Source organism: Prionailurus bengalensis, chromosome E4, assembly GCF_016509475.1.
Source record: "Prionailurus bengalensis isolate Pbe53 chromosome E4, Fcat_Pben_1.1_paternal_pri, whole genome shotgun sequence".
Taxonomy (NCBI): domain Eukaryota; kingdom Metazoa; phylum Chordata; class Mammalia; order Carnivora; family Felidae; genus Prionailurus; species Prionailurus bengalensis.
The window spans coordinates 11,619,393-11,633,440 of record NC_057360.1 but is presented as its reverse complement, the minus strand read 5'-3'; the positions used below and the strand labels follow the sequence as shown (position 1 = coordinate 11,633,440).

The 14,048-nt window shown below is 36.8% G+C and overlaps 1 protein-coding gene across 3 annotated transcripts in view; it reads left to right on the top strand.

The window, feature by feature from the left end:
• The window catches only part of NME7 (NME/NM23 family member 7), a 262,618-nt gene that overhangs the window by 133,721 nt on the left and 114,849 nt on the right, over positions 1-14,048 (top strand). For all 3 annotated transcript variants that reach the window (XM_043568420.1, XM_043568422.1, XM_043568421.1), the window contains one exon: positions 3,311-3,412. In XM_043568420.1, coding sequence (XP_043424355.1) covers positions 3,311-3,412 — 102 coding nt within the window. The remainder of the gene's footprint in view (positions 1-3,310; positions 3,413-14,048) is intronic.

Genomic DNA, 14,048 nt, shown 5'->3' with positions numbered 1-14,048 from the left:
ACACAAATGAAAGAAAAGCAGGCAAAATTCACTCCTTTTCTTTTTGGATAACACATTCATGCTGTCTACTGCCCCTGCTGAGAACTTGCCCGTTGACATTTATCCATAGGCAGTACCTCAATGTCATGAGACAGAAGGTCAGACTCAACGTAATTATCCATAAAAAGTCAATTACATATGACCTTTGTGAAATAGCAAAGTGACTTCAGGGGGATACATTTAGGGTTCTGTGTACCATCTTAATCGTGAAGCGCTTCCCTCCTCTTTCAACTTCTGAAATTTCTATTAAGCATGATGACCGAGTTCCAATTAATATTTAAATAGTATTCTGTAATAAATTACTTTTATTTTACTTTGTCATTATGTGCCGCAAACTCTCCACAGTCTGGCCTCCTCTCTAATTTTCTCTAGTCTCCCTTCGCTCCTGATAGTCATGCACATCACCTGGACTTCTGCCTCAAAGTCTTTATATTTATTTTCATTTCTTCCTGAAGTATTATTCCCCATGTAGAGAAGAAAAGAACGTTGACTGAGTGTTCCAGACACTGAGAGGCTCTTTTCTTTGATCATCTTTTTCATTATACCGCTTCATGTACAGATAAGAACCTTAAAACAGTATCCTTCCATTCCCCCTCTTCTTATGTGTTGTGGTTGTCCTACGTTTTATTTCTATTATAAACCCTATATTGCATTTTTTAATATTTCTGCTTTAAATAAATACCTTGCACACCAACTAAAAAATATATTTGCCCACATGTTTACCATCGTTCTTGCAGATCCATATTTTTGTCTGGCATAATTTTTCTTCTATCTGAAGAACTTCCTTTAACATTTCTTACGGTATAGGGCTGCTGGTAGTGAATTCTGTCACATTTTTTTTCTGTTGGAAAAAGTTATTTTTCCTTCATTTGTGAGAAATCTCTTCCCACCTGGGTATAGAATTGTAGATTGACAGATTTTTGTTGTTGTCATTTATGTCCTTAGCTTTGTTCTACTGTTATATGTCTTTTTTTTTTTTTTTTGGTTGTTTTTAAAGGCTTTTTTGTTACTGAGATTTTTGGTTTTTTGGTTTTAGCCAATTTAATTATCGTCTTACTGTACTTTGCATTTATTCTTGGACTCTGTTGCACCTTTTTGGCTTATGATTTTCATCAAATTTGAGTATTTTTTAGCAATTCTCGGAATAGTTATTCATCACCCCTTCTTTTCTTCTGGAAATCCAATTTATATATGCATATGTTAGCATGTCATTGAAAAAAATTATTGTGGGACATTTGTATCCATTCTTCTATCTCTCTGTGCTTGCCTTTTCTGTTTTTAATTTTAGAGAAAGAGAAAGCACCTGAGCATGGGAGAGGGGCAGAAAGAGAGATTGAATCTCAAGCAGGCTCCACGCTCAGTGTGGAGCCCAAAGCAGGGCTCAATCCCACGACCCTGGGATCATGACCTGAGCCGAAATCAAGAGTCGGACGCTCAACTAATTGAGCCACCCAGGCACTCCTCTGTGCTTGTTTTTGAATAGTTGGTGTTGCATTTCCTTATATTTATTGTCCTTCTGTTGTATTTTATTTTGTCCATCCCATTCAGTGTATTTAATTCAGATGTAGTTTTTATCTCTAGAAGTCCCATTTGGGTTCTTTTTTAAATTTTTTTTTTAAGTGTATTTGATAAAGTGTTAACATTAGTTTCAGGTGCACAGCCTAGCGATTCAGTAGTCTACTCTTTGGGTCTTTTTAATGTTGATTTTCTCTGCATCATGTCCATGTTTTCTTCCTGTAATTTGAGCAGATAGAGCCTATTTACATTAGCTGTTTTAACATTCTTATGTAACCAACATCATTTCTGTCATTGTTGGATCTGTATCAATTTATCGAGTTTTCTTCTAATGATGGTTCATATTTTCTTACTTCTTTGTATGCCTGGTAATTTTTATTGGATACTGGATGATGTGCAGTTTATAGTGTTAAATGGTAGGTATGTCATATTCCTTGGAAGAGTATTTGATGTAGTTTGGGCACTCACTACGTTACTTGGGATCAGTCTGACCCTTTCAAGACTTGCTTTTAAGCTTTAGAGGATGGATACAGAGCATTCCATATATAAGGCCAACTGTCACGGTGCAGTACCCTTCTGAGGACTCTACCCGATGCCCTGTGTATCGTGTGAGGGCTTTCCAGTCTGGCTGATGGAAATGCAAAGTCTTCTCAGCCTTGTGCTCTCTCTCTGGATGGTTTCACTTACTGCTTCTGGTAGTTCTCAGCCTTGGCTGGTTTCCTCTACATATGTACAGACTCTTAGCCAAAAACTCAGGTGAACTTCTCTGCAGATCCCAATAGCTTACTCTTCCATAGTTCTCCCACCTCCTCTAGTGGTCTGTCCTCACATTCTAGCTGCAGTGGCCTCCCTGAATTCCAGTCTTTATCTCTTCTCCTTAGTGAGAGTGTTGGGCTCTGTTGTGTTTCCTCTCCCTGTCCCATTGTCTGGAAACTTCCTCCAAGCAGAAAGATGGGCAGTCATGTGGCTTACTTCATTTGATTCCCCTGTCTCGGGGGTCATACTGTGCTGCCTGTCACCTAGTCTTTGAAAACTGTTGTTTCTACATACTGTCTAATTTCTAGGTTTACTATGAGATCTAGTCTCCGTTTTCTTCATTTCTGAAAATGATTATGATTTTTGAAAGCGTCTTTGGAAGAAACACTTTGGAATTTGTATCCTTAAAAATGTTCATTCGAGGGGTGCCTGGGTGGCTTAGTTAAGTGTCCGAATATTGATCTCGGCTCAGGTCACCATCTCACAGTTTGTGGGTCCGAGCCCCATGTCACTCTATGCTGCTGATGGCATGGAGGCTGCTTGGGATTATGTCTTTCCCTCTCTCTGCCCCTCTCCCTCCCTCCCTCCCTCCCCCCCTCCCTCCCTCCCTCCCTCTCTCTGTCTCTCTCAAAAATAAATCAATAAACTTAAAAAAAAAAAAAAAAAGAAATGTCCATTCAACAGAACTCTATTTAAGAGGAGGTACCCTTTAGAAGGAAGAGGTATGAGAAGACCATTTCAATTAATGAAAGTGCCAACTGGTAAAGCAGTACATTAAAATGATGTTAGTAGGTTAGATCTCCATTCCTATGGAGATGAAGGAATATACCTAAAACACATTTTTGCAGGAAAAATGGACAAAACCTGGGAGCTTTTGGCATGTGGGATTCATGAGAATTCACAGATAACTAAGATTTTAAGATTTGGAATAGTGGTGCAATTGAAGGAGGAGGAGTAAAAGATCATTAAATTTTACTAACTTTTACATTACGTGTCATAGGAGATGGTGACAGAAATGTATTCCGGCCCTTGTGTAGCCCTGGAGATTCAACAGAATAATCCTACAAAGACATTTCGAGAATTCTGTGGACCAGCTGATCCTGTAAGTTGGTGTTTAAAATGTTAATCGAATTTGTTCTATTCGGTAGCTAAATATATCAACAGTATTGATTAAATTTCTTCTTTACAAGAGATAATACCAAAATGACTACATCAGACAGAATTTTATTCAAACTAGCGTTTTGGAGAATTTTTTAATATAATACTCCAAGAAAAAAGTGAATTTTTATTAGCCTCGTGACAGTATAAAATGAGCAGAAACCTTTACTGTGGCATTTTCTTTGATTGTGTCTTCTTGCTAAATTGTCTAGAAAAGTGAATTTATCAAGCACTCTGATAGAAATTATCTAAGATATTAATTGTCCTTTGACATAGGGAGGCTCTAAATAAAGCTCTCAGTGTGAAGAATATTGATATGGTGGCCTCATAACCAGATGCATAAATATGAGCAGTGGGGCTTATATGAAACTTGATATTCTCTAGTGTCCTTTTCATTTTGCTTTGGGTTTCCTTCATGTGGATATTGGGTGGCAAGAGGGGTGAAGAGGAGGGAGATGGGGCTGAAAAACAGAAGTAGCATTAGAATACACATGAGAAATCTCCATGCAGATGATAAAGGCTGAGTAGGATTATGGGAAGCATTACTGATTTTCAACACTGTAATTTAAATGTATTCTCTTTTCTTTATTTTATTTTCACTTATAAATAGTTTATTGAAGATGAGCATCCAATTCAGTTTAATCCAGACAGCATTTATTGAGTTCCCTTAGATGTAGGACAGCAAGTTAGCAGCACCTATTGAGAAATCAACTTGTGTAAGAGTGCTTGCTAGATTTTCCCTGGAGGGGAAAGCACTCCACCCATTCTCAGAGATCAAAGAGCACGCACATGATGATCTTTTAGAACACTTGCGAAGAAACATACAAATAAGGACTAAAATATTGTTAGTTCAGGTAAAATGCAAATGTTGAGGGATTGTTGAGTAAAGGAGCAGATAGAGGAAGCAAGGTAGCAAATGCTGGTAGAGATGAGTGAGAGATGAGTAGCCTTAAAACCCAGGTTAAAATTGCGGGTTCTGTGTAAGTGGAATCCCATGTAGTAAGAAACAGCAATTCCTTATATTTAGCTTAATTTTGAGCGTATGGAGTCGTTCCCTTGACTCCATTGGAAGTCAATTGGAAGGCGTTAAAGGTAGGGGCTCTAGAAACAGTTAAGAGTAGACCTGATGACATCATTAGAGAAAGAGGTGGCAGGACCTACTATATGTCTTTTCAGGGAGAAGGAAGAATAGAAGTAAGTCATCAATGTGGTTGTGAAAGAGTGATTATTAAAACGTGATTCTGATGTAGAGGACATTAAGAGAAAAGGGTGATGATGTTGAGTGTTTATTGATTGTTAATCATAAGACATTAGAAAGGGATACTTTTTGGTCATATGAATGAATAGATCTTGGTGTTCGCCATTTTTGTATCCGATTTCTGTTGGCCAAGACGGCTTTTTGTTTATTGATTCTTTAAGATAATTAAAATGGTGAGTTGAACGGCTGACTGAACATATGAGCGAATTAAAGAGATAACTAGAACAGAAGGAGAATGAGATGTTTGTTCTTTCCGTCATTCAGTATTTACTGAATCTGTGCTAGTATTTGTGAACATAAAGATAGGAGTCTCAAAGAGCTTACAGTTTATGAGTGGACAGTATATGAAGTGGCTACTTTCCATGTTCTGTGCCAATTATAGTGTTAGATGCTTGCACTATGTACGACAGAGCCCAGAATATTAGCACCTAGCTCAGCCTGGAATGGGCGAGGATAGATTCTCCTCTTGAGGCTCAGAGTCTCGAATTATATACTAAGTGTAAGTGCAGGGTTTTAAGCAAGATCATATGCTTTTGATCTCTCTCTGTATATATATGTATACATATATATACATATACATATATACACATACACACATATATCTCATCAGAAAAAATACCATTAGTGGTTATAGTCAAACCATTTTAGGGGCAATAAAATGGCTCTTCCAGTTTGTTCCCAGGCTTTGGTTTATTTTCTTCTTCTCCTCCTCCCTTTCTTTCTCCCTCTTCTCCCACCCCTCCAACAATTGTAAGCATTGAATGCTCACGGCATTGAATGCCGGTCGCTCTGCTAGGTGCTACTCTAGGTTTATAGAGATGATCAAATAAACGCAGTGCTTATCTTTGAGGAACGTACGGTCTAGTTTTAGGAGGTGGAATTGATGAACAGCAGTCTCACTTGAAGCTGCCAGTGTGCCAGTCTACTCAGGTACTGTATTACATTGAAATAATTTAGAGACTCATTTCGTCACTGCACAGTCATTTCCACATCTAAAGAGAGACTGTGGGTTATGATACATGTAAATATAATTAGTGTGTGGGGAAAATGCCAGGTATGTCATGGCCGTATAATGAATACTTGACAGATTAATAAAAGACTGGCTGTATTTTTGTACACACCTAACATCTGGTATTAACTCATTATTTAAAGAAGAATTTTTGTTTTGAGAGAGAGACAAAGCACGCACACGAATAGAAGAGGGGCAGAGAGGGATAGAGGGAGAAAAAAATCTTAATTCAGCCCCCTCCCTGTGAGGAGCCCCACAAGAGGCTCAATCTCACAACTGTGAGATCATCATCTGAGCCGAAAGCAAGAGTCAGCACTTAAACGACGCCCACCTGCCCCTAAAAATATTTCATCTACTCAAGTGGGTTCTTTTTCTCTTTATTCCTTTATAAGATGTAGAACTACTTTGTAAGTTGATTCAAAAGAAGGTTTAGCCTTATAGTGACCATTAGGCCACTCTGTCACTGTCTATGTTGTAGATTGACATCACTTTCATCATTGATGTCTGCACTGTTGGCAGATTCTTTCTCTTATAGCTGGAAGGAAGCGCACGTTGTGTACGAACAGAATTTCTTCCAGTCTGTCTAGAAGTGGTCTGAAAGAAGGGGGTGGTTTATAAGACAGTTCCCTGGTGGGGAGGGGTATATTAGGCTTTCCACTTTTATTTATTTACTCTATCAAAAATAAGAGAGAAGTGAAATTTTATTAAAATTTCATGTACAGATTGATAAGAGTACATGTATATAATCTATTAAAAATACGTACATGTTTTGACGTATTTACGTATTTTAACGATAAGGGTGCTTGAAAAATGTTGCAGTCTACTGCGCAGAAAGGAAAAAAGATCACAACGCGTTTCTTTGTAGTTAGAGAAACATTCACTCACCACACCATCATCTGCAAAAAATCCATCTGCTTAGGCAGAAAACCTAAGATTTGCCTCTGGAGGAGGTTTTGATTGCACCTGCCCAAGAATTTCACTGTTGAGTAGCTTTGCAGTTTTCCTGCTGAGCCATCAGGGAACTGAAAGAGCCACCAAAGAAGTGGTAAATTATCTGGAAAAACTGTGCAGAATATATTTATTCTTGGGCTGATGGGGATGACGAGCCAAATACCCTTGCATAGGTAGGTCTTGTTTTATGAAAAAATATGTTTGTAAAATATTTTATGTAAAGGATCCTGTTTAAGAAAATCTGAATTTTTGGTCAGGTGATTATCTATCTTCAGGGGCTTTGAAAACATTATCCCATGACCTGGTTGAATTAAGAGTCAGATATTTTGGGGGTGCCTGGGTGGTTCAGTCGGTTGAGCATCTGACTCTTGATTTTGGCTCAGGTCATGATCCCAGGGCTGTGGGATCGAGCCCCACATTGGACTCCGTGCTGAGCTTGGAGCCTGCTTGGGATTCTCTCTCACTCTGCCCCTTCCCCTGATTCATGCTGTCTCTGTCTCAATCAATCAATCAGCCAATCAAATATTTTCTTACACAAAAAGTGGCTTTTTAAAATTTGATATTTTCCATTCATTTGATTGTCACAGTGGTCTTTCACCGGCTATTGGGTAGCCTTTACTGGTTTTTGGATTAAAGTCAAAGTATCCTGGGGCGCCTGGGTGGCGCAGTCGGTTAAGCGTCCGACTTCAGCCAGGTCACGATCTCGCGGTCCGTGAGTTCGAGCCCCGCGTCGGGCTCTGGGCTGATGGCTCAGAGCCTGGAGCCTGTTTCCGATTCTGTGTCTCCCTCTCTCTCTGCCCCTCGCCCGTTCATGCTCTGTCTCTCTCTGTCCCAAAAATAAATAAACGTTGAAAAAAAAATTAAAAAAAAAAAAAGTCAAAGTATCCTGATAGTTTGAAATGCAGTTCTTTTTCCATGAATGTGCAGGGAGTTGTGGTAAACTTGCAAGAGAAATGCTTGGGAGTCAAAGTCTGTCGCTTCTGTTACCTATTGACCTTCTGGTCACATTCCTTTATTCATTGAAGGCTGGGAACCCCTGATTATATAGTCTTTCTCTTCATCCCAGTTCTTGTCATCAGATTGGCACAAGAACATCCATGTGAAAGATTCACCCAGTACTTGGCCTGAGAGCTGAATGGACGACTTCTGTCAATTATCTTTTATCATTCTGCTTCCCAGTTTTCTCCCATGACCATGCTCTATTTTTTGTTGACATCCAGAGCAGAGACACGTCTTCGAACTTAATCTCTATTATAGTAATGTCTGCCGTAGCTTTCTGGATTCCTTGGCCTCTTGATCCTCTTCCCAGTGTCCCTTTAACTTGACTGAAACTTCTAGGCTGTAGACCCTTCCATTTTCTGACACTGTAATGCCACTTTCTGACTTCCTTCTCTGTTCAACCTAGACTCCATTGTTCATACCTTTGCCCTTTTTATAGCATTCTCAGGGTCTTTACTCTCTTGTCCTTTGTCCACACTCCCAAAACCCCAAACTTAGATCCACTCAAGCATGTGCCTACCTCATTCTTATACATGCACTGAATGGTCTGGTAGATGAATGTTATACTGTTGTATAGACTCATGTTGATGCAAAGTATGATCTCCAAACAAAGCTGGGCCGATTGCTGTCCTCTAGAAATCTTTTTCTGTCCTTCTTTCTGCTAATTCTCAAAATAGCAATGTTAAACCTCCATTATTTTCCTCAGCCCTCTTACAATTCAGCCTCCTCTCCATAAAAAGATAGCATTATCTTCTATTTCACAGAGAAAAGTATGGTTATTAAATATCTCTTAAATTTCTGCCTTCACACCATTTATTTCTGAACTCACGCTCATTCTTCATTGTAGTTCCAAGGAAGTGTGTTTTCCTTCTCTGTTGAAACTTTCCACTTTATCCTTTTTCTCGTATCTTTCCTTGAAGACTTTGCCCTATTCTTCTGAATTTGTATTTTGCAAATAATATTTTTATTGTGAGTATAAAAATAATACATGGCCATTATGGAAAAATTAGGAGTGAAATAAAGTTTGATGAAGGAAATGTGGCCCATAATAATCACTAAGAGTTAGCAATTTCATAAATAAAATTTGGATCAAAGTGTGTATAATGTTTTGTAGTTCATGATACCCTAAATAGTACTGAGCTTTCTCTCATGTCATTAAACATTCTTTAATGATATGATTTTACTAGATTGGTTATATGTCATTTTATGGTGTAAAATAATTTTTACAAAATAATACTTACGATAGGAGTCCAATTTCATTTTCCTGTGTGTGATATTCCTTTTTGCTTAACATCATTTCTTAGAGACACAATCCTTTCCTTACTGGGTATTCTTGGCTTCTCTGTCAAATATTAGTTGACCATATATATGAGGATTTGTTTCTGTGCTCTAGATTCTTTCCATTGATCTGTGTGTCTGTTTTTGTGCCAGTACCATACTGTTTTGATTACGATAGTTTTGTAGTAGAGTTTGAAATCAGGGAATGTGATGATTCCAGCTTTGTTTTTCTTTCTTAAAATTGGTTTAGTCAATTAGAGCCTTTTGTGATTCTGTACAAATTTTGGGATTTTTTTTCTATTTCTGTGAAAAATGTTATTGGAATTTTAATAGAAATTGCATTTAATGTATAGATGGGTTTGGGTAATATGGACATTTTAACAATATTCATCCTTTCAATCCATCAACATGGGATATCTTTCCATTTGCTTGTGTCGCCTTCTGTTTCTTTCATCAAAGTCTTACAGTTCTCAGTATGCAGATCGTTTACCTCCTTGGTTAAATTTATTCATAAGTATTTTATTGTTTTTGATGCTTATGTTGACATAAGATTGTTTTCATATATTATTGTTACTGTGTAGAAATGCAATTGATTTTTGTATGTTTATTTTTGTACCCTGTAACTTTGCTGCATTTATTATTTCTAACAGTTTTTTTGGTGCAGTCTTTAAGATTTTCATATATTGGATCATAACATATCTACAAACAAAGACAGTTTTATGTCTTTTTTTCTAATTTGGCTGCCTTTTTTACCTAATTGCTCTGGCTAGGATGTCAATTACTGTGTTGTCTAGGAGTGGTAAGATTGGGCACCCTTGTTCTATTTCTTATATAAGAGAAGGCTTGCCATATATGGCCTTTACTATGTTGAGGTACATTCCTACCATATGAAAATTTTTGAGAGTTTTTAATCATAAAAGGAAGTTATATTTTGTCACCTGTTTTTCTCCATTTGTTGAGATGTTCATGTGATTTTTTGTTCTTTTACTCTGTTAATGTGGTGTATCATATTTATTGACTGGTGTATATTGAACCATCCTTGCATCCTAGGTATAAATTCCACTTGATCATGGTGTGTAATTGTTTTAATGTGGTGTTGAATTCAGTTAGCTAATATTTAGTTGAAAATGTTTGCCTCCATATTTATCAGGGTTATTGGCCTGTAGTTTTCTTCTCTTGTAGTGTCATTATCTGGCTTTGGGATTGGGGTAATACTGTCTTCATATAATAAATTTGGGAGTACTCCCTCCTCTTCAGTTTTTTGGAAAAGTTTGAGAAAGATTGGCATAATTCTTAAGTTTGGTATACCTTACCAGGGGAACCTATCTGGTCCTGGGCTTTTCTTGTTGGGAGATTTTTGATTTCTCATTCAATCTCCTTATTGGTTTCTTCAGATTTTCTATTTCTTTATGATTCAGTCTTAGTAGGTTAGATATTTCCAGGAATTTATCAATTTCCTCTATATTGTCCAGTTTGTTGTCATATGATTATAATAGTTTTTTTGATCCTTTATATTTCTTTGGTATAATATCTCTGCTTTTATTTCTGATTTTATTTATTTGAGTCATTCCTCTTTGTATTATGTTGAGATATGGTCCCTCTAGACTTACCTTATTGAGAGTTTTTATCATGAATGGATTTTGTACTTTTTCAAATGCTTTATCTGCATCTATTGAAATGATCATACATGGTTTTTATTCTTTCTCTTATTGACGTGATGTATCACGTTGATTGATTTATGGATATTGAACCAGCCTTGCATTCTGGGAACAAATCCTACTTGGTCATGTGAATGATTTTTTAATATATTGTTGGATTCAGTTTGCTAGTATTTTGTGAGACTTTTCCATCTGTGTTCCTCAGAGGTATTGGCCCCTGTAGTTCCTTTTTTTTTTTTTTATAGGTTTTTCATCTGTTTTTGGTATCAGAGTAATTTTGGCTTCATAGAGTGAATTTGGAAGTTTTCTTTCCTTTTCTATTTTATGGAATAGTTTGAGAAGAATAGGTGTTAACTGTTACTTAAATGTTTGGTAGAATTCACCTGTAAAGCAATCTGGTCCTGTACTTGTTTTTTGGGAGTTTTATGATTACAAATTTAATTTCATTGCTGGTAATTGGTCTGTTCAAATTTTCAGTTTCTTCTTGCTTTACTTTTGGTAGGTTATATGTTTCTAGGAATTTGTCCATTTCCTCTAGGTTGTGCAATTTGTTCGCATATAATTTCTCATAATATTCTCTTATAATTGTTTGCATTTCTGTGCTGTTGGTTGTTATTTCTCCTCTTTCATTTGTGATTTTGTTTATGTGAGTCATCTCTCTCTGTCTTCCTTTTTTTAAAAGTTTATTCAATTTTGAGAGCAAGAGAACAGGGGAGGGACAGAGAAAGCAGGTAAGAGAGAGTCTCAAGCAGGCTCCACACTGTCAGCACAGAGCCTGACATTGAGCTTTAACTCATAAACCATGAGATCATGACTTGAGCTGAAATCAAGTCAGATGCTTAACCAACTGAGCCACGCCGGCACTGCCCCTCCAAAAAAACATATTTTTTTTTTGATGAGTCTGGCTACAAGTTTATTGGTTTTGTTGATATTTCCGAAGAACCAGCTCCTGGTTTCATTGATCTATTCTATATATTTACTTCTATTTATGTATGTATGTATGTATGTATGTTTAAGTTTATTTATTTTTTGAGAGAGAGAGAGAGAGAGAACCAGCATGGGAGGGGCAAAGAGATATGGGGAAAGAGGATCCAAAGCAGTTTCCATGCTGACAGCAGATAGCCCGATGTGGGGCTCAAGCTCATGAACCGTGAGATCATGACCTGAGCCGAAGTTGTAAGCTTAACTGACTGAGCCAGCCAGTCACCCCTATATCATTTATTTTCCTCTAATCTTTATTATTTCTTTCCTTCTGCTAACTTTGGCTATGTTTGTCCTTTTTCATTTCTATCTCCTTTAGGTGTAAGATTAGGTTGTTTATTTGAGACTTTTCTTGTTTTTGAAGTAGTCCTGTATTGCTATAAACTTCTGTCTTAGAACTACTTTCGCTGCATCTCAAAAATTTTAGACCATTGTGTTTTCTTTTGCATTTGTTTCCATGTAGTTTTCGATTTCTTCTTTGATTTCTTGGTTGACCCAGTCATGGTTTACTAGCATGTTATTTTACTTCCATGTATTTGTGCTCTTTCCAGATTTTTTCTTGTGATTGATTATCAGTTTCATAACATTGTGGTCAGAAAACATGCATGATATGACTTCAGCCTTTTTGAATTTGTTGAGACTTGTTTTGTGGTCTAATATGCATTCTTTCTTGGAGAATATTCCATGTGCACTTGAAAAGTATGCGTATTTTGCTATTTTAGGATGGAATGTTCTGAATATGTCTGTGAAATCCATCTGGTCCATTGTGTCATTAAAAGCCACTGTTTGTTTGTTGATTTTCTGCTTGTAGGATCTGTTTGCCGATATAAGGGGAGTATTGAAGTCTTTACTATTGTATTACTGTCAAATATTTCCTTTATGTTTGTTTTATGTATTTGTGTGCTATCATGTTTGGTGCATACATGTTTTCAATTGTTATATCTTCTTGTTGGATTGTCCCCTTTATTATGATATAGTGCTCTTCTTTATCTCTTGTTGCAGTCTTTGTTTTAAAGGCTATTTTGTCCAATACAAGCATTGCTACTCTGGCTTTCTTTTTTTTTTATTATTTTTTAAATTATTTTATTATTTTTTTTAATATATGAAATTTATTGTCAAATTGGTTTCCATACAACACCCAGTGCTCATCCCAAAAGATGCCCTCTTCAGTGCCCATCACCTACCCTCCCCTCCCTCCCACCCCCCATCAACCCTCAGTTTGTTCTCAGTTTTTAAGATTCTCTTATACTTTGGCTCTCTCCCACTGTAACCTCTTTTTTTTTTTCCTTCCTCTCCCCCATGGGTTTCTGTTAAGTTTCTCAGGATACACATAAGAGTGAAAACATCTGTCTTTCTTTTGACATCCATTTGCATGATAAGTGATTCTCCATCCCTTCACTTTCAATCTCTAGGTGCCTTCCCATCTGAAATGAATCTCTTGTAGGCACATATAGATGGGTCTTGTTTTGCATGTTTGTTTTTTGTTTTGTTTTTTTAATCCTTTCTGTCACCTTATGTCTTTTGATTTGAGCATTTTCATTCAAAGTAAGTATGATAGATATGTATTTATTAACATTTTATTTGTTTTGTGGTTCTTTTTGTAGTTTTTCTCTGATTGTTCTTTTGTTCTCTTTCATGGTTTGTTGGCTTTCTTTAGTAGTGATATACTTGGATTCCTTTCTCTTTATTTTTTGCATATCTGTTACTGATTTTTGATTTGTGATTACCATTCAGTTTGTATTTACTATCCTCTGCATCTAGCAGTCCATATTAAGTTCATGGTCGCTTATGTTTGATCACATTCTTTACTCCTCTTTCCCCCACATCTTAAGTATATGGTGCCATATTTCACATCCTTTCATTTTGTGAATCCCTTGTATGATTTTTACAGGTATATTTATTTTTACCACTTCTAGATTTCCTACTTTTCATACTCTCACTTATGGTCTTTTCTTTCCCAAGGAAAGTGTCCCCTTTAACATTTTTGTAGGGCTTGTTTTCACTTGTCATGAATGAACTCTTAGTTTTTGTTTGTCTGAGAACCTCTTTATCTCCTTTTATTTTGAATGATAGCCTTGCTTGATAGAGTATTCTTAGCTGCAGATTCTGCTGGTGTGCAAAGTTTCTGCTGAAAAATTTGCTGAGGGTTTTATGGGGTTTCTCTTGTATATAACTGTCTGTTTTGCTGTTAAAAACATTTTTTTTAATCACTACTTTTTGCCACTTTAATCCTATGTGTCTTGGTATAGACCGCCTTGATTTTGTTGGGGGATCTGTGCCTCCTGGGTATGAATATCCATTTCCTTCCCCGCATTAGGGATGTTTTTAGCTATTATTTCTTTAAATGTACTTTCTACCCCTTTTCTCGCTCTCATTATTCTCAGATCTGTATAATATGAATGTTGTTATGCTTGGTGGAGTCACTGAGTTCTCTAACCCTATTCTC